This window comes from Lytechinus variegatus, chromosome 5 (genome assembly GCF_018143015.1).
Source record: "Lytechinus variegatus isolate NC3 chromosome 5, Lvar_3.0, whole genome shotgun sequence".
Classification (NCBI taxonomy): domain Eukaryota; kingdom Metazoa; phylum Echinodermata; class Echinoidea; order Temnopleuroida; family Toxopneustidae; genus Lytechinus; species Lytechinus variegatus.
In genome coordinates, this window is record NC_054744.1 from 32,534,603 (window position 1) to 32,554,835 (window position 20,233).

General features: G+C 36.9%; 1 protein-coding gene across 1 annotated transcript in view; it reads right to left on the minus strand.

Moving 5' to 3' along the window:
• Nucleotides 1-18,989, minus strand: part of LOC121415940 (ovostatin-like) — a 34,641-nt gene extending 15,652 nt beyond the window's left edge. The window contains 19 exon segments of the mRNA XM_041609342.1: nucleotides 11-227; nucleotides 1,012-1,147; nucleotides 2,793-2,862; nucleotides 3,378-3,614; nucleotides 3,616-3,648; nucleotides 5,765-5,923; nucleotides 6,335-6,544; nucleotides 7,231-7,449; nucleotides 8,273-8,449; nucleotides 8,968-9,104; nucleotides 9,816-9,927; nucleotides 11,236-11,341; nucleotides 11,986-12,070; nucleotides 14,143-14,353; nucleotides 14,751-14,803; nucleotides 15,206-15,395; nucleotides 15,782-16,049; nucleotides 17,510-17,697; nucleotides 18,814-18,989. Of these exon segments, the coding sequence (XP_041465276.1) occupies nucleotides 11-227; nucleotides 1,012-1,147; nucleotides 2,793-2,862; nucleotides 3,378-3,614; nucleotides 3,616-3,648; nucleotides 5,765-5,923; nucleotides 6,335-6,544; nucleotides 7,231-7,449; nucleotides 8,273-8,449; nucleotides 8,968-9,104; nucleotides 9,816-9,927; nucleotides 11,236-11,341; nucleotides 11,986-12,070; nucleotides 14,143-14,353; nucleotides 14,751-14,803; nucleotides 15,206-15,395; nucleotides 15,782-16,049; nucleotides 17,510-17,652 (2,763 nt within the window). The 5' untranslated portion in view covers nucleotides 17,653-17,697; nucleotides 18,814-18,989.
• Nucleotides 18,990-20,233: the final 1,244 nt, after the last annotated feature.

Genomic DNA, 20,233 nt, shown 5'->3' on the forward strand with positions numbered 1-20,233 from the left:
ATTCACTTACCGGCAAACAATTGCTCAGGTAGTTGAAGACAGTGACTTGGAATTCAAGATCCTCGCCTCGTATGACGGAGTATGGAAGAACATAATCCGCGAAAAATGGCTTGAAGGCTGTAACTGAAAAGGGACTGGAGACTCCAAATCCAGTTTCTGGAGAGATACAGAACCCGCTACCTTCCCATCGTGTTATGGTATCAGGAACAGTTACGGTCTGAGATTCCCTTCAAATCAGGTGAAGCAATGGTAAAATTGCCAGAAATCATGCAAGATAAATTACATGTACACAAATCCACCTCTTCGTCAGACTACTTTTGCGAATACTAAGAATACTACTACTACTGCTGTTACTACTACTGTTTCTAATACTACTTCTTCAACAACTACTTTCTCATTACTCAATATGATTTATGTACATGTATTCCTAAGCAGTGGTGCTTGAACGTATATTGCGTTAACCATGTTTTGACCCATACACCGGGGGGGGGGGGTTCAGTTCACTTCGTGTTGGCGCCACTACTCGACCACCTATATGTACCACAACATGATTCATGAACACCGCTAATATATACTACTACTACTACTACTACTACTTCTTCTATTACTATACTATTACTACTACTTCTTCTCATACTACTACTAATACTACTACTACTACTGCTACTTCTATTTCTATTGCTACTACCGCTACTACTATTACTATAATGACCACACCCTGAGTATAGATATGACACACTTTTGGGTGTACATATGACACAAAAGAGTGCAAAAATAACATAACAGCCTGAGGTGATGAAGTAAGACACAATTAATGGTGTTGAAATATTCCCGAAAATTGGCGTGATCCGCGATGAACATCGGCTTACACTACAGTTTTTGTTTCACTAAAAATGGTAAGGCGGCCCGTACGTACAATGCCCTTCCAAAAATAAATACAATAACAGTCTTGAAGAAAATTGTCAAATATAAACATGGTTTTAAATCAAGATAAATAGCACAATGTCTTACTCTGAAGGTTGTAAATACCAAAGCCAGGTTTCTGGGAAATACGTGCGAATAGCTGGACCAGCGGGCAAGGCTGCAGAAGCAAAAGCTACTGCAAAATCGGCTTCAGCAAACGCGAATTGTTCGGACCGGTAATATGCTGTATGTAGAAAAAAAAACATAATATGCGTATCTGTGATGTGAATAACAAAAACCTATGATTGGTCTTATAAGCTATAACATAACGATGAATAACGTGAAATTATGAGAATACTAGCCTCATTAGAGAAAAATAAATGTATGGAGTACCAAAGTAATGACGTCAGTTTATTTTTTAGCATATCAGCGTTTTTGATATCATACTTAGGTAGAGTATGATGGAAAACACCTACTACCCAAATTTGGTGGGAATTAGTCCATGGGGTCTTAGATATAACCTCATAAATACATAATTAGCCCCATTGAAGTCAATGTATTACTGGCCTTGTTCTAAATGATAGGAACCAGGCCAATAATACATTGACTTCAATGGGACTAATTATGTAATCATAAGGTCATATCTTGGGGGCACATGGACCGATTCCCACTAAATTTGGGTTGTGGTGGTTTTTCATCATGATCTTCTAAAATATGGTATAAAAAAAGCTAATTTGCAAAAGTGAAAACTTATGACGTCACTCTTCGGTACTCTATATAAATATCATTTGATTAATATCATCACGGCCTAACATCAATTACTCCATGATATTATTAAAGCTAATGTTTCTATACAGTCTAGGAAAATATACCTTTACCTACTATATCGATAAAATTGGCAATACTGCATTATGTATTATGCATTATTTTTCATTTTTGTCGAAATACAGTCATTCGTATTAGAACACGCAATTAATAAGTGGATTCTTTGGTGACATTTACTTTATTTGATATCAGTCAGGACCAGTTTTGCTATACTGGATAGAAATATGTTGCACTTTAATAGTGTGACCTCTTCTTAGGCGCGGGAACAGAAAAGTTGTCTGGTGTTTACTTGCTTCTTCGTATTTAACTTTTTTTATTTTTCATATCGTTGTGTCACCCCAAACATCTATGCATCACATCAGGATATCAATCGTGGCCGAGTGGTCTAAGGCACCTGGCTATACATGGAAAGTCCAGGGTTCAATCTTCAGCCGCGGCACCTATGCCCGTGAGCAAGGCATTTAATAATGAATGCTCTTTTATCCTGCTTTAAAATAACTGGAAATGATATTTGCATTATTGGTAACTAGGTGTGCACTTGTTAAGAAAAAAAAATATAAAAAAAAATCGTGGAAAGACCTCCGGTTCAATAATGCATTAGGTAATAATAATTCAGTCTGTTTAATAATACACCTGTGCATTAGCATTAGGTATAGGAGACGTAACGTTGACAACGGGGAGTATTAACATCCTATATTGTTAATAACCTGTCTCTAAATAATGAAATCTTTACCAAATATACATATATTTGATAATTATCTACTTATTTAGACACGCACAACTAAATAGGGGCCTACCAACGAGAAATTGTTTATCTATTTTGATGGTACATATCCGTACTATCACATAATTTGCTTTCTTTAATTATTAGAAGTGTTTTTCAATTTCATGCTTTGCGCTGAAATACAGAACAAATATTTCCCTTTCCTGATATGTAAGCTTTCATTGCTCTTAAGTTGGCTAGGAGTTGGTGATCGACACGATCGAAGTACGAATGCCTAAAAAATTTATATCGTTGGACGCCTCCCTTGGGTTATTTGTATAACTTAAATAACGTTTCTTACGAAATGGTTCCGGTTGCACACATGGACTAGTCTCAATCTGAAGATTTGACATCCGTACGAGACCAAGTTGCTGAAAAACAAATTTAGAAAAAAAAGAGGAGGGAGTTGGCTTTACCAATCGGTCTTGCCATCTCATTCACAAAGTAAAAGAAAGCCCAAAAAGTCAAAGCCAATTTCATATAGAGAAAAGTTTCCTAAACTATTTTTGTATTGAAATACGGTGTTTAGGATAAATTATGTATATCATAATTTTCAACTATTTATATGATAAATTATCGAAAACACGATGTGGCATTGCATAGACGTGTGGACTTAATAATCGTTTTGTCTGTACCTAAACCCCTAGAATACCCCCATGAGTATTTTTTTTTGGTAGTATTCCTCAATGCAATCCTTGTTCTGATATCCTGTTTTTCCTACTGCTCATCATTTATAATATATGTATGTGTATACTGATGTGTTTTTGTATTGATTATGTGCTATCATGACCGAATGTGCACGTATATTTCACCATACACTTATTTTTTATCAACATTAAAATGAATAAATGGATATAATGAAATTGAACAGTGACATTTCACTGACCTCGAATTCCTTCGTGACATCAGTATGGCGCGGAGAAGGATCCCTTTGGTAAGGTGAGGGGAAAAATGGAAACGCCACCTGCCGCTTCTTACGAGCTATCGCGATAATTTCTTCTTCTTGAAGTTCTACCTGCGGTTCCGCCAGAAGTATCGGTTGCGGCAGTGGTTCTGGTTCGCCTTTATTCTCGTCAACAATCGTAGGATTGTCCAAGCAAGGTGGATTCTGGTTGTCACCGGGGGCTCAACTGGAATGTATTTAGAAAACTAACTACCTGTTCACGATTAAAAGAAAAGTGAAATTGCCCAAATTAACTGGGGTAATGTAAATATGCGAGTGGTGGTGCGTGTATTTCAATCATTCGGAATATTAGTGCTTTTTCGCAATCAATACGCAGACGCTTTCTACAACGCACCAATTCGTTTGAAAATGCAAGTCATACCACAATGGACAGCTGAGAGGTTTTGACGAAAGTCGCTGGGGCAACAAATCGTCCGAAGATTCGGACGGGAAGCAAAATTGCAAATGTGTCGTTTAGTTCATTTATTCATTAATTTACTTTTGCAAATCTTTATCCAGAGTAGCCCGTTTAGCTTTATACAAAAACATGTCAAATTACACAGTGAATACAATGAGTACAATTAAAATGTTCATAAAAATCACTGGTCTTCCACAGGGCTCTGCATTATTATCTACATACATAAAACACATCATTCATAACATCAGACAACCAAAACATTTAATTGTAATAATCATCACAACGACATAAAAGGGGGAAAAGGAAAGGAAAAATAAAATGATATGTGAGAGAGGGAGGGGGGAAGAGAGGGGACTGGTGAGGAGTGAAGAAATAATGTCTGACCAATCAACCAGAGTCCAAGACGACACCCCTGTTTTGATTCACTGATTTTCAAATTTGTCATTGAAAGGCTATTAACGAAAAAATATCATCGTTATAGAAAACGTCTGCGTTATTGTTGGTGCGAAAATGCACTAATATCAGTTTTTTCTGGAATAAAAATCAAGATTTATCGACATTTATTAAAAAATAATGGGCATTCATATGCTGTGTCCATGCGTACATACACACAATGCACGGGGTGATTAAGATACTTAATTAACCTACATTTCCTTCATTTGGTAGCACAATTCGTCACCTTCCCGCAGAAAAGCCGTTATCGACATTTTTTATTTAAAAAGATATTGAAAAAAAAATCGTTTTTATTGCTGAAATAGAAAACGCATGACATGAACTTTCTTCTGGTACTCTCGAACCTATAAGTGACGTCAATATGACGTAATAAGCAAAAACTCTTAAACATATTTTACGCACATAGAAGCATCCTTTCTCTGGAAACTGGATCGCGCATTTCGTTCCTGGAAAAAGACAAATCTTCGTTTAACGTGCTCATGCGCATAACCGATTCGCGCTGTCGGGAAAAGGGCGAACGGTATTCATGCTCAAGATTAGAAAGCGTTTAGAGTGTTTTACATAAAATCACAAAAAAACGATGAAGAAAAAAAACATGTTTTTGTCAGAAAGTTCGAGAATTATGACTGAAAAAAAATTCACTAGCTGCTTAGGGTAAAAAATAAGGTTGTAATAGGAACAAACCCAGCTGTATTTAGAGAGGCTGCGCTGCCATTCATCCGCGCGATGCAGCCTCCTGTTGGGTCTATTATGCTGTAAACCAAGAGGCAGTTTTTACTTGCACGGTGCACATCCACTTTTAATGTATATAAGTGAAATTTCAAATTACTCCACCATGGCACCTCGCACTGATACACAGAATGTTTTCATCCCGGGATAGCTTTGAAGCTGCTGAAAGGGATTGCTCTTCAAGGTTCAAAACATAACATGCGTTTTCTCGAAAAAAAAATTACTTTGGCACATCCACGTTCGCATTAGGTCCCTTCTTGCGGGCGAGGATTAGCAACAGATAAGTGTTTCTTGAGAAATATCGTGTAGATACCTTGGACTAAGTGGACATCAGGTGGTAATTATTGCTAGTACCATTCGGAAGTGTACATAAGTATGAGTTAAGTAAGATGGCTATAGCAGTAGCGATAATACTTTTCACTTTGCAATTAGTCTTAAATATACGAGGCGCGTAGATGAGATTATAGCCACGAATAAAAGCGAAGCTGCAAGTTAACGAAAGATTAATAGTAGACCTAGATTAAGAATCACCTTAAAGCAAACGTTGTATATATTCGCTGGAATTACGGTATTTTAAATATCTGAACAAGCCATGGTAGAGAGAGTTTTCAAAGTTGATTCTGAACTCATGTGATGGGTCGAAACCACCACCCAACACATACCCTTACACATACCCCTCCCCAACCCCTCGCACACACACACACACTGTGTAGGGCACAGTATGTCTTACATCAGATGTCTGAATTTGGTTGTTGCCTCCAAGGAGATGCACGCTCTGATCAACCACTCCGACCGCGCAAAGTGAGCCAGGGGATGCGACGATGTCGATGGTTGTCTGCGCGCCTGGTTCCAGTTGAGCATTCTTCCCGTCAGCAACCTGGATATGGACCTAGAATCCAAGGAAACAGAGAGGAGAGGCCATGATGCGTGGCTTTAAGATTGCTCCAAGGCCTCCATATATATAACTGGGGATTATGACCATTTTTCTGGTCTTGGTGATGCCCGGAATGCTCGTCTCAATGGCCTTTGAAAAATACGGCCTTCCTTTTGTATACGATATAGAAATGGGCCCTTTTGGAATTTTTACCTACAAATATTGAAACTGACGTTTGAGCGATTTTCGCAACACAATCTCTTTTTGACATAATAATTATATTCCAAAAACCTAAAGTTGTAACTTCTTTGACTTACGGGTATCCAACTGAGGCAAATTTCAAATCGAAGAGGCGTAAAACGACCACATTCTCGTTAAAAAAAGGTGACACAATTGGTCCACCCCTCCCAATGCCTTTTTAGTTACCTCATTCTCAAACGCAGACTCACTACGGATTTCTAAACTATCCGCTATCATCTCGCCGTTCTCAAGACAGTAGACCAGGAGATTGAGGAGTGGAGTCATTGACGTCGTAAGCTTTAAGCTGACGTCGTAGACGGTCCCGATCTCTTGTTCTCGAAGTGCGGCTTTGTATTTGATATCATCCTGTCTGAGGATGTGGCCCCGGGACACAGCCTGTAATTACAAAGTAACATCAATATACAATTTTACACCATAACGTGTCCTGGGGAAAAACAAGCCGTTGCCATGGCAACGGACCATTTGGAACTATCTTGGTGATCTCGACTATTTCCAAATTTCATATGTATACAATTGGAAGCCTGAAAAATATCATGTTGGTCATCTATATCATGTTTATTTACACTCTAAATTACAGGATTTGAAATAAGTCCAGATGGACTGTAGTTAGGGACCAATCAATTTCTGGATTTAGTTTTAATCCTAAAGACTTAAATATAAATCTCAAATGATTTAAATTTAAATCTTCCGAAATTAAAAATGAATATTAAGGATTAAAAGTAAATCTAGAATTCGATTGGTCCCTAACTACAGTCCATGTGGACTTATTTTAAATCCCTGTAATTTAGAGTGTACCATTTACATGGGAATGTATGTTATTTTGGAGATATTAATCTGTTGCCATGGCAACTGCCGAAAATGGCATTTATAAATTTACCTCTCATCTTTAAAATAAATCTTACGGCATATACTAATATTTGTGAAAGTTTCATGCTTTAGTCATAATTTGCACAATTGTTCGGCTTGTATACGCTCTACTATAAGAGAGAGACTTATTCAAAATATTTGGTGCTATTCTGGGATCTCAGATGTATTTCACGGTATTTTAAATGCTCACTCACCAAAACCTGAGGGCCATCAGAGCAACTGGTCACGTGGACTGGGAGGTTTATGACGTCACCCGCTTTCCAACCTTTTCCAGAGTAGATTACGGGCTCGATAACCAGATAGTTGTCGGTAGGGGAATACAAAGAACTAAGTGAGAGGTAATCGATTGGTCTGTTAAGGGCGGGGGAATCAGGGCTAGATGATTCCTGCTCTTGGTATTTCTCAGCAGTCACCTGGGAGAAGGTATTTAAATCGGTTATTACATGCTTAATGAAAGATTGTTGATTCGATTTAGGGGGAGGGGGTAGTTATAGATATGAATTTTTTATCAATATTTAAGCTTTGATCTAAGTCAATATACAAATGTCATTATTATTATTTTCATCAAAGGCACAATCGCTCCACAACTCTTTTGCAACATGACGGATCGCAGTCGCAGCGCGTTGCAGGTTGGCGCACACTCTTCGTCTTGCATAGTGCTTTAGGTCTGAACTAAACGTCCTTGTACAGAAGATTGTAGGATGAAAGCTTAATTCTTCTACACTCTACCATATGATCAGGAAAGGATGGATTTTTTAATGAGTAAATTTTGAAATAGTATCTATTAAATCATTTAGTTCAAAATCATACATACAATAGTATATTAACAAAACACTGTTCAGAGTCAAATAAATATTTATTCATAATACAAAAAAACAATTGTAACACACACAAAAAAATACAGAATATAACATTCGAGTCATCAAGAACAAAGTAAATACTTAAGTCTGTAGAAAGATAAAAAAAAATCGGTATAACAACAAAAGAATTTATAGCGACGCAATTGAAGTGAATGAGTAAACGAAGTAAAAAGCCCTCCCTTCCCACCTGCCCCCCCCCCCCCACATCCCATCCAAGCCCAGGAAGCGCGGCCTGCTTCCCTCACCTCAACCTAGCTACCCTCCATTTCAATCTACATTCTGAGCCACTCCTAAAATGATATCGATCGATTCCCCTGTAGCCCCTGATCGATATTAACACAGTGATTTATTATGAGAATAAAATTAGGTGACTTACATTGCAAAACAAGGAGTCTTCACTGTCGAATGTCGGGAAAGTTGCTTGTAAGGGTAAGACGAATTCTGCGAATCCATCGTCATTGGAAGACGCCTGTACTGTGGAGGACAAGCCTCTGCATCCAATAACGACAGCCTCGCCGCTCCTTGGAGATCCGTCAGGATTTGTTACTTTGACCTGTCAAGAAAAAAAAAGAACAGCTAGCACAGGATCCATCTGATGCCATAAGTGAATCGCCATAATAGTTTATCATTGCAAGAAATTTGGGGGGTAAGGACACATTATCCCACACTGAGAAGCCCGTATTGCGTCAAAATTTATCATGTAACTCTAAAGATACAATCGCGGGCAATGGCTTGGATGTTTCTCGACGGAAGCACTAGCATGACTAAAATGTCCTGCAGAACATAAATACTGGAATCTACCCCCATCCACCCCATCCTTTTGATTTATATAATGTATCCTGTGTTAGGGAATATTTGGGTTGTTTGACGTCACGGGGTTCTGTTACATTACACAAATAAAAGGCATTGTCGGTTAAAGATACAGTAACAGTATTTTACTTTTTTATAGTTTCTTTGAACGACGGTGTGCTTCGCTTGGAGAAAGAAGTTTGATTGTGTGATAGAATGTGCAATGGAATTTGCACTTTTGTAGACCTATCACACACGATTGTATACAGTCCTAATACATACCGCTCCAAAGAAGGGTAGTCCGGGTCTGAAGTAATCTGTGTCCGTTGGATTGCCAAATTCATTTTGTCTCGATTCAAAAACTAGTTTAAATGGATCAGCGCTCAAACTTGTTGAAGAACTTGCAGTTCGGACTTCACCTGCAAAAAATGATAAAAAGTAATTAATCAATAAGTACATACAGAGTAGATAAATGAGTAACAGGGTGTGGTGAGGATATTTGTGTGTGTGTGTGTGTGTAGTTGTGTGTATTTATCCAATAAAATCAGGTGACGGATAATGAGCACCTTTCAATTCAAGCGCTTGACCTGAAAATTAAATACCCTGAATCTTTTTTTGCTTTTGATTTTTTTTCGTAAAATAATAACATAACTGATGTCTTATCATGTCACAAAATGGCAAAAACGTAATAAATTAGCAGATATAACGGTCTAAATTTCTTTTACTACCGTAAGAGATACAATCTATTATTCTAACATTTCGGCATTAAGAAATTAAGAAAAAAAATATGACGCAATATTATGGCAATGAAGATTGTGGTAAAATGATGGAATATTCCCTTTATATTAGTGACTTCAGTAGCATGTAAGCAATAATTATAAATTCATGCCTATTTAAAAATGAATAAAATTCCATGCTCCAGTTAAAACAAATGAAGTACAATCAGACAATTGACGCGAATGTTTCAAACCTGAGTAAGCGATGCCAAGGTTCGTTCGTGTTTGTAAATTCCTTACACTATCACGTAATTTTAGCACTGGCGTTGATATAATCGGTAGTAAACTATAACGAAGAATATTGTTCACTAAACATATAAAACCTATAACATGCATATTTCACAAATCGATTACCTGTTGCGCCTTCAGTAAAGGCGGCAACTACATCCAGATTGATGAAAGACGACGTAAGCTGAAATGCCTTCAGGTCGACCTTGATCTTAGCACATCCACTGGAATCAGTACTCTAAGAATGGAACAGAAATACATAAAGATAATTATTATTGTTGTTTTTGCAGGCTCTAAACTGCAAATAATATTTCATGATTTGGTGCGAAATGATGCAGCACGCATATTTACTGCACGCATATTTACTGCACCCCTTTTACCGCAAATGAATAGTCTTTTCTCTCAAATTATAAGGCTGACTGCGGTGGAATGTTTTGTACAAAAATCATTCATTTGAAACATAATAATTTTTTATTACGTCGTTTGCAAGAAATTTGTAAATCTGAATGTAAGAAAAAAAATTCTTTGTTTCGACTCCTCGCCTTATTATCCATTCGCAACAACAACAAAAATGAAGTACGAAAATTTCGAAGCCCGGTGCTATAAAAAGACCGACCTGCATGTTTAAGGATTGCTTCTTCAATGAGCAGGGTTTAAGCGAAATGTTTTCAAAGTCTGGCAAAATTATTACAGTATTAACAAGAATCAACTCATATTAAAGTATACAATAGTGTCCTTTAATTTTGATTCGAATACCTCACGATTTTGCCCTTTTCCGACTTATGTTATGTATATAATTCTGAATTAATTTGAATAAACTTAACTAATAATACATTCGTTATAACGTTCAACATAAAGTGAATTAAAGGTACACTCTAATGTTCAATTGCCGATTGGTCTACTCCCACTTCTTTTTGTTTGATCTCATCCCACATGGTCTCCTACACAAGTTTGTCTACATATACCATTAGACTTGATTGTCATTTAGCCCATGTACCATTTTATCAAATTCCCAGTTAGTCTATCAATATCTTCTAATATCAACTTGGTCGAACATCATGTCGTCTATCATAATTAAATGTAATCGCTAGAGGGTATTCATTTGTCTCGCAATTATTTCAATCCGCAATAATGAACCTATTTAGTATAATTAAATGTATTTAAAATGCCCGTCAAATAAAAATGAACAGCTGTGAGGTCTTTGTGGAAAGTTTGGTTACCCGGAACAGCAGTTTCGGAGCTGACGAAAGATCTCGTTTTTCATGCAGAGTCCAGGACGAGACTGATGTTTCGATTCACCAATTTTCGACAAAGACTACTTGGTTGTTCATTGTCACTAAGGGCACTGACCAATACATCTTTAGCTCCCTACTAATTTACATGTATATGAACCGGATTTCATTTTACAACGTTAAAGATGTAGACAAAATAGACATTATTATATAGACTAATTATACTGAGAATCAGACTAAGTGGGCAATATACCAAGTAAAACTGAGACCTAACGGCAATTAGACCTAATTAATAGTAGACAATTTTAACATACCCCTGAGAGCTGGAGAATTGTAGACGAACCTCGATACCGGTAATATCTGGGTTTAGCCGTGACATTAGCTTGCACATCGCCAAGTACGGGTTGGCCATACGTGTAACTGTCAGGGATCAAAATACTAGATGTTGAAGGTTGACAATGAAGAAAATGGTAACAATATGAATCCCTTCTTTTATATTACTAGCGTTATCAAACTCAATCAGTTTAACTAAAACAATTACCTAAATGAATAACGCTTCAAGTAAACTTTGAATTGCCGTGTATAGTATTTATTATATCCCTTACTATATTGTCGAATTTAGAGTGTACACAAGAAGTAAAAGAAGAGTTTTACTAAAGAAAACGATTGCCATGAAATAGTTCATTTTCCGTGCTGACGTCACGCATACATGTAGTCCATTCTTTCCCTAGGGGAAAAACGAACTACCCTTTTTCGCCCCTTCTCCGTTTTAAATGAAATTTGAAGAGAAAGTTGCGCTGTATAGTAAACTACAGATCATTTATACAGTGCTAATTCATTCGCTAGTCTGTGGTTTTATTAGTCATTGATATAATGTTGTCCTTGAAACTGTTTATTATTTCTTTATAACTGAATATATAAACTCAAGAAATAATAACAAGTAGCCCATTTGGCGGTCTTCGAAGAACTATCCACATTTGTAGAGCGCACTGCCTAGTACGGATACTTAGGAATAATTCCTCAAAAGAAAAAAAAATGTTTTAACATTGATATTTAATACTTACACTCCACAGACCTTGATAATGGATTCGGTATCGGTTATAAGGATGTACGGAGCGGTTATAATTTGGACATCGAACTTTGGAAGAACTGTCATAGAAAAATGGATTCAAATCACTGGGTGATAATTAATGATAACTAACGGTAGAACTGATTATAACAACGGCAACACACTCCAACTCGTCTACCCTGCGATACGCAACTCTATGTAAATTTGTCAACAATATTGCAGCTTTGTCATATATATTTTGACAAGCACGGCCCTTCAACAAGTTGTATTTGATTTGATTTTGATTTATTTTATTTAAACACGGTAAAAAGCCCTCGATCAGCCAATGGCTGGTTTTCAGAGAGGCCGTGCAATATACAAACAATACAAAGAATAACAAATCATAACAAACTAAAATAAGTATTTAAAAAATCTATATACAAAACAAAGAGGGAGGATGAAACAAAACAGAAATAAAATCAATACAGAAAAAAAACACAATTGTAACAAAATAATATAAAAAGAAAGTTCGCTAAAAAAGGATAATCAAGATTCCAGGAATTTTTCAATTTCAGATTTAAATGATTTTAGATTTGGTGAAGTGCGAATACGTTCTGCCAATGAATTAAAATCAAGAATGGCAAGATATAGGCTGCTATTTCGTGCAAAGTCTGCTTTGGGTGTTTTTAGGTTTATTATATTGTTTGAGTTACGGAGTACGTGGGTAGAATGTTGCTTAAGACTAATCCTATTACATATAAAATGCAGTAAAAGCTTATTCAGTAACATTAAATATTAATACAAGTGCTTGTTTTTTCCATCTATGGACGATTTGTTCAGCATTCAATTTGGTGTATAATGCTGATGTGCTGAACAGGGAATCTACTTTGAGCACAATTATATATTCATATAATTCCTTTCATGGTAACGTTGTTGTTGTTGTTGTAGCAATGTAATTTCATCATCATTTCCATACCCAATTGCCCATATTTACTTCATTATTTTATTCTGCATCAATAATACCCTAGCCTATAACTTGGCATACGAACGTTGGTTAACATGTGACGAGAGTATGTATTTTCTCGGTAAAATTATAACCTGTCAAAATACAACGCGAATCTGTCAAATATTGACTATGTCAATTATTGTCAATTATTCACTATTATTGTCGAAATTTGGAAATCTCTTTAATAAAACAAGGGAATTCCCCCTCGATGTATGACCAAACGCGAATGATTACGAACCTGATTCTTGATATAATATTCTTTAACCCTGACTTACCTGGGATATTTTGTGAGCCTAAAGATGCTTAATGCTTCCCCTCAGATGCGGATCGCACGATCGCGGCGGAAATTTGCACGAAGGTAGAACATGAAATAATCTACGCGATTGCATATAGGTAAATATTTTTAATGTGAATTAATTATGCCAATTGATTCATGAAATCATACTTTTTGCTCTAATCCACTGAATAAAGCTCATAGATAGCTATTTCTTGTGAAAATATTCTTTGTGGCATTCCGAACAACAACAAAATTCCGCTACCAAAATCTTATTCTTTATTTATTTTTGTATTTTTTCTTATATATTCCTTTGTTTATTCATCTTTAATTTTTTTTTCGACAAAACACATCGATGACATTATTTCAGTCAAAAATAGCATAAATAAAATTACTGTTCTCAATAAAAGTGAGAATAAACATTTAGGAATTTTAAATGAAGCAGATTTTGTGTTCACCTTGTACATGAGTATGCTTTTGAGCAATTTCGGTCTGGCATGTACTAACATAATGTTGCGTAATTTCGTAACCACGTGCCCGGTCATTACAAATTTGGTCTCAAAAGTTGCGCGAGACTATAAGGTAAAATATCAGCGAGCAGTGTGGTAAAAAACCTCGTCGGATGGATAAATCGCGAAAAATGTCGGGGGGGGGGGTACTACAAAGATCCCCCCCGTAAATTAGGGTTTTATTTGGAAGTGATAAAAGAGAAACCAATATTGGATTACAATCATGTTCGGTAAATACAAAACAACGAAAATTGCGTCCTGTATTTGCAGCTGCATTTATATTACATTACATTATGTAATATAATGTCAAGAATTTACCGCATGTGCAATTTTACAGAAACATTTTACACAGATTTTACAAAATTTTGCACGGTGGTTACTTACCATACTCTTCAACATCAAAGGTCTGTGTTACCGATTCGCTCCCTCGTGTGGCCTTGATGTAGTAAGTCAATTTTGGGACCCCATCAGGAAGCTCATCTGGGAGTTGGTGATATAATTCAAATAGGCCTTGGTTTCCTTCAAGGTCATCTTTGTCCCACTTGCCGACCAGCACTCTACCGTTTCCCCCTCTCTCCACTCTAACCGAATCAAACTTTCGAGATTTTGAAAATAACAAATTATAAGTATTATGCAATGAGTCCTGGTTGTGAAGGATATAATTATAGGACCCCAACGTCTAAAACGAAATCCTTGCTACACTACGTCCGAGCAGAATGAAATCTTTGGACGTAGAGTTGGTACTTTGTGATGATCGGTCTTAAGCCCCACGCCATGTTTATCTTTGCCATTTTTTCATAATACTTCTGCCGCTTTCCTATGCCATTCTTCTTATACAGAACCTTCAAATCAATAAGAGTTATGGCAAGCGAGCGTTAATATAAATGTGATGCATAAGATTAACGTTGAACAGGTGCAATTGATAATGATAGAACGTTCATTATGTATTTTTCCTCATCTTCATCTATAAATCAGAAAATAAAATCACTTACAGGTTCGGTGACTGTCTTCAGTTCTCTGTTCAGTGTCAGTACACGGAAGCTAACTGAGAAAATAAAAGAAAATTGAAACGAGAATAACGTAACATTATGTATTGTTTATTTATACATTCGAACAATGGTGACGCCACTGATTAATGTTGCTACATGCAAGGGCGGAAATTTGTCTCCAAAGGTATAGGAGGGACCACAAATTTAAGTGGTCATTCCGACCAAAATAAATTTGACAAGCAAAAAAAATAAAAAATAAAAAAAAACGTTATCACCGAATAAATAAGTAAGGTCATGTCGTCCAAAATACATATCTTATTTCAATTTTTATTTCAAGACCGAAAATAGTAGGGGGAACATTTGAACTTGTGTCCCCCTACTATTTTGGGTAGGAGGACGTGTTTCCCCCTGAGATTTCCGCCCATGGCTACACGTGAATAAAAATATGAATTTCTTACCCTTTTGGCCAGGTTGGTAAATTGGTTTGTCTGTCTGGATGTACGTCCGAAAACGACCACCAGCCTGCACTGTCACATGTTTCTCCTTCGTGACTTCGTATCCGTCCTCATTCACATCTTCCGATCCTACCCGTCGAAGTTGAAGGCGAACCCTTTGCTTTTGACTAAATCCAAACTCACCAAGCGGTACCTTAAAAGAATAGAGGAAATAGTTTAGTATGTATGTGTATTTTCTTATCATTGAATTAATATAGTAAACAAATTAATATAGGATGGAAAGGAAAACAGCTATCACCAATATTTGCGAGAGCTGCATCTAATGAGTGGGCAATGATGTATCTGATGCGGACGTAGTTTTTACACCGAAATTGAACTATATCTGTAAGAGTACGAAACATTATCTTGAACAATTTCCCCTTTAGGCAGGCATGTTATGCCTGCTTTTGTAAGTCATCTCCTTTGGCCTATATCATCCCCCTCCACATTGATCTACTTATTTATTCTTATTAACAATGTCTTCGATGATTATCAGCTGCCAGTTTCACTCTTTTCTTTTCTTCTTTTTTAGGAACTTACATTATAGTTAAAACAGTTTTCTCCTTGGCTCGCCTCGTTCGAGTAGTCATCGTACTCTTCGTACTGCTCGTACTGGTTTGGAATCGGTCTCAAGAACGACACCTTGTATTCCAAGACGCCTTCGCACTTGGTTACCATGAGGCAAATTGTCTCTGTTGTCCCCACGTGTAAAACTTTTGGGATAAGTAATAAGTAGGTAGTGTGCTGGTCAAATTCATCTTCGCGTCGTTGCTCAGGGCTTGCTGTTGTTGTTGCGGGTGCTGTTGTGCTGTCCAGCGCAAGAAAAGGCCAACAAAAAAGAAAGATTTCTCATAAATACATTGACAGCACATCCAGTTCAACATCTCCTGTTCATTGTTTTACGAATTTAATAACTGTTTTGACGAAAACGTGATGTCACATAGGTGTATTATCATCAAGATATTTTGTCTGGTGAACCCCAAAACAATTCTTTTCATGAAAAAAATAATAATCAGCTTTAAATAAGCCCTTTTTATTTTACGGAATAATTGCAATGGCATTTGAAGTCCTGGCAAAAGGTTATGTGATTAACAGTGATTTTTTGTATGCTTTAGTAATCTGAAAAAGTAAAATGCGTGGATTAAGTGAAACTAGTCACAGACATTGCAAAATACGGGTAGGCTACAATTTGAGCATACAGGTGTTTGTGGAATAGCACAATAACCTTACTCAAACCCAGGAGACTCAAATAGAGTGGATCTTAAAGCGTGCCCTCCGTATAATATTAAGAATAAGATACGAATAGTACTCTCACTTTTTTGAGAGATAGAAGAGAACTGAGCCCCGTCTTACAAAACGTTGCGATTGATCCGATCAATCGCAACTAGGAAAGCCAGCAAAGTCAACATAAAAAGCATGTTTGTTCAAAAAAAAAATCTAGATATGAATGTATATCCATAAATTCATTGATTTCTTGACAATTTCGTGTGTTCTCCTTTGTTTACAAGAGACATTAAGAAAATCTTCTATAGAAAAAATATGACACGGATAGATTTCCATAGGATTACGATTGACTGGATCAATCGTAACTCTTTGTAAGACGGGGCCCAGATGTGCCTGAACCCTGCCATGTAACTATATTGTAACTTCCATGATTATGGTTGCCCCCAAAGTCAGAGCTCCCTAAGGGTGGTGATACACATACATTGAAAGTTGTTGAAGCTGGCGTCGGAGGCGGCTCAACTTATGTGTATCACTTCCATTTTTTGTGACTGCCGGACGTAACACCGCCTCGGACTGAGTTCACTTTTGAATGTGTTCTAAAGACGCCTTCACGCCAGCTTCATGTATGCATTCATGCAACTGGTAACTAAATTAATACAAAAAGTGTTTACCAAAAAAAAAACATCAGAGGAATCGTATCACGTGAATAGCGACGTAGGGGCGGCTTATGTATATATCGGGGGTAAATGATCTCAAAGCGCTTTCAGTCCACTTTCAGCATAATGTGCATCACCATCCAAATGGCAGACGTGAATGCAGCTTCAAAGCCGCGTCGAAGGTGGCCTCAAACTCGACAAAAGTGTATCAAGGGCATTAAATATTGATGCACATTCAGAGGCTACGTGATACCAAATGTAGAACAAAACTGAACTCTATTAAAAAAAAACGCTTTACCATCTCAGTCTGGTGTTGCTTCTAAACCAGCAATAATGTAAAAAAAAACACCGTGATTTTGATAACCCATTGATGATTTTAAATACTTACACTTCAGCTTCAGGAGTTACAGTGATTTCCTCTATTGGGGGTACAGCTTCTATGACCACAGGCTGCTCATCAACCACCTCTTCCAACTGCCCTCGGACTACCACTGCGATAGCGACTATGATAAGACTTATTGCCAGTCTCATTGTGGTCACTGTCGTGATCTAAAAGGCGATGAATAGGGCTATTCACTACAAAAAAGTGAATGAAATCAGTGAAAGGGAAAGTAAGTATTGCAATCCAATCGTTTATAAAAGCGATTGCAATCCCTAAACCTAACGAGCGCGGCGATCATTGCGATCTGTCCAGAATGTGCACATCAGTACAGATATTTTTTTCCGAGTCCAGGGGTCCGTTGCAGAAAGGGTTGCGTTTAGAAACGCAAGTCAAAAAAAACGATTGCAAGTCCCAAATGCGCGCTGTTGATTGGTTGAAAATCAAGATGCGCGTGATTTTTAGAGTTGCGATTGATTGCAACTCTTTCTGCAACGGGCCCCTGTTCTTTGCCGAACTTACCTACCTGATGAATTATTTCCACTCTGATCGATCTAGAGTGCTATACATCCATGATTGAAATCAGTTCGGATTAACTTACATTCCTCGAAAACTCTAATCATGTCCAAATTCTTAAGAGTACGGCGTGCCGATCAAACAGTTCAAGAAAATTCAGGATCGTTCTGTACAAAATCCAATAAGACTTGGTTCTGTTTTACAAGGAGTATATTGTTTGTTTGATTTACAGCCTATAGCCGTTTTTTCTGATATTCATTTGATAAGTCATTTTTAAATATCTGAAGTTATCGTCAGCCTAATTGCCAATTGGTAAACAAATACTGTTTACAGGTTATCTATAATAATAATAATTTTGTTTTTCCATCTATTAATTTTGACAAATCATAATATAAAGCTCAAGAAATCTGAATAAGCATGCGTAGAGGCCGTTGCATCATTTGGCGTGCAGTGGTGTGTGTAACTTGTAAAAAATGAAACACTGGGAACAAAAGTTTTTCTCATCTTTTAGATAAAACGTGATCGATAATTATGTGACAGAAATCAAATAGGTGGCCTAATTAAATATTCAATAGCCTACACGAAACGGCAGCCAAGGCATGGCTGGCCTATTGTTTTTAGAGCATGTGGATAGTAAATCTCTGAAAGAATGAACACACATTTATTTGAGTTTAGTGTTCTAGCGGAGAAAAATACCAAATAAACTCTTTTATTCACGCTATTATTCAATAGCATTTCCATTGAACAATATATAGAAAAAAAATTATAACTAATACATAATCACGAATAATACTTACCGGTAAATGAAGTTCGAGCGGTATTCAGTGGTAACTAGACTCAGTTTATATCCCTGTGCAACCTCAATAAGGGCTAAATCTGATATGAACCACTATTAACTGGGTTAAGTCCGTGTGGAAAGCAGAGAGATTTGGCAGATGATTACAAGGTTAGATTGTTGTCATAACTGCTAACGCCTAAAAGAAAATCAATAACCCATATTTCAGTATTTTTCATAAACAAATGTATGGTACAGCGGTATTTTGACATTTTTCGTTCTCTGATGCCATTGGTATTTAAGGATAATAAAACTCTGGGAACCATTTTTGTTTTATGAAAACAGAAAACTTATAGAGACAGATGAATAAAAGAATGAGGAAACGAAATGATAATGAACTAGTAAAGTTATGAGCCTTTGAATGGTATAAGATCACTATTGATGTGAAAAATTTTCCTTGGGCAATGTGACCAACATTTGTGATATCACTGCAATTACCTTTTTCAACATATTTTACTAAAATTTTCACTTTAGTCAAATCTTTCCATAGAAACTTTTTTTTCATGTTGGGGTATGTATTGGGGATTTCGTAAAATATGTACAACTACAAAGACTTTGTACTATACTTAGAATGGACAACGAAGACATTTGGGAGTATATATCTTTTTTAACAAGGCATAAGCGATTTTGTGTCTCGCCCACTTATGAAAATAACCAAAATATCGTGATTTGCAAGGGCACGCAAAAAAAATGTATTAAAACTTCATTGTGAAATAACTGGGATGGAATAACATTTGTCATAAGAGTCTTGCATGTAAACTCTAATGTTTACCTCAAAATGAGGTTTTACCTTACCATGTGACCTCCGAATACAACAATATGCAGGTCTCCTAGGTACACCTACAACCCATCAAGCTTGGTTCAAAGTCACTTAAGATTGAAGAGATATGTCATAATATTGACCTCAAATGGCCTTTGACCTTACCATGTGACCTCCGACTGCAGCATGACATGTAGGTCGACTAAGTACATCAAAACCCCAAGATTGGTTGAAAAGTCATGTCTACATCCAGTGGAAGAGATGATCAAATGTCATGATCATGGATCGAAGATCTTGTCATCTAATCATCTCTTCTAAAGGATGTCGACATGACGAGATCTGGGATCTTGTCATCTGATCATCTCTTCTAAAAGATGTCGACATGACGAGATCCAGGATCTTGTCATCTGATCATCTCTTCTAAAAGATGTCGACATGACAAGATCCGGGATCTTGTCATTTGAGAATCTCTTCTACAAGATGTCGACATGACGAGCTCCGGGATCTTGTCATCTGATCATCTCTTCTAAAAGATGTCGACATGATGAGATCCAGGATCTTGTCATCTGATCATCTCTTCTAAAAGATGTTGACATGACGAGATCCAGGATCTTGTCATCTG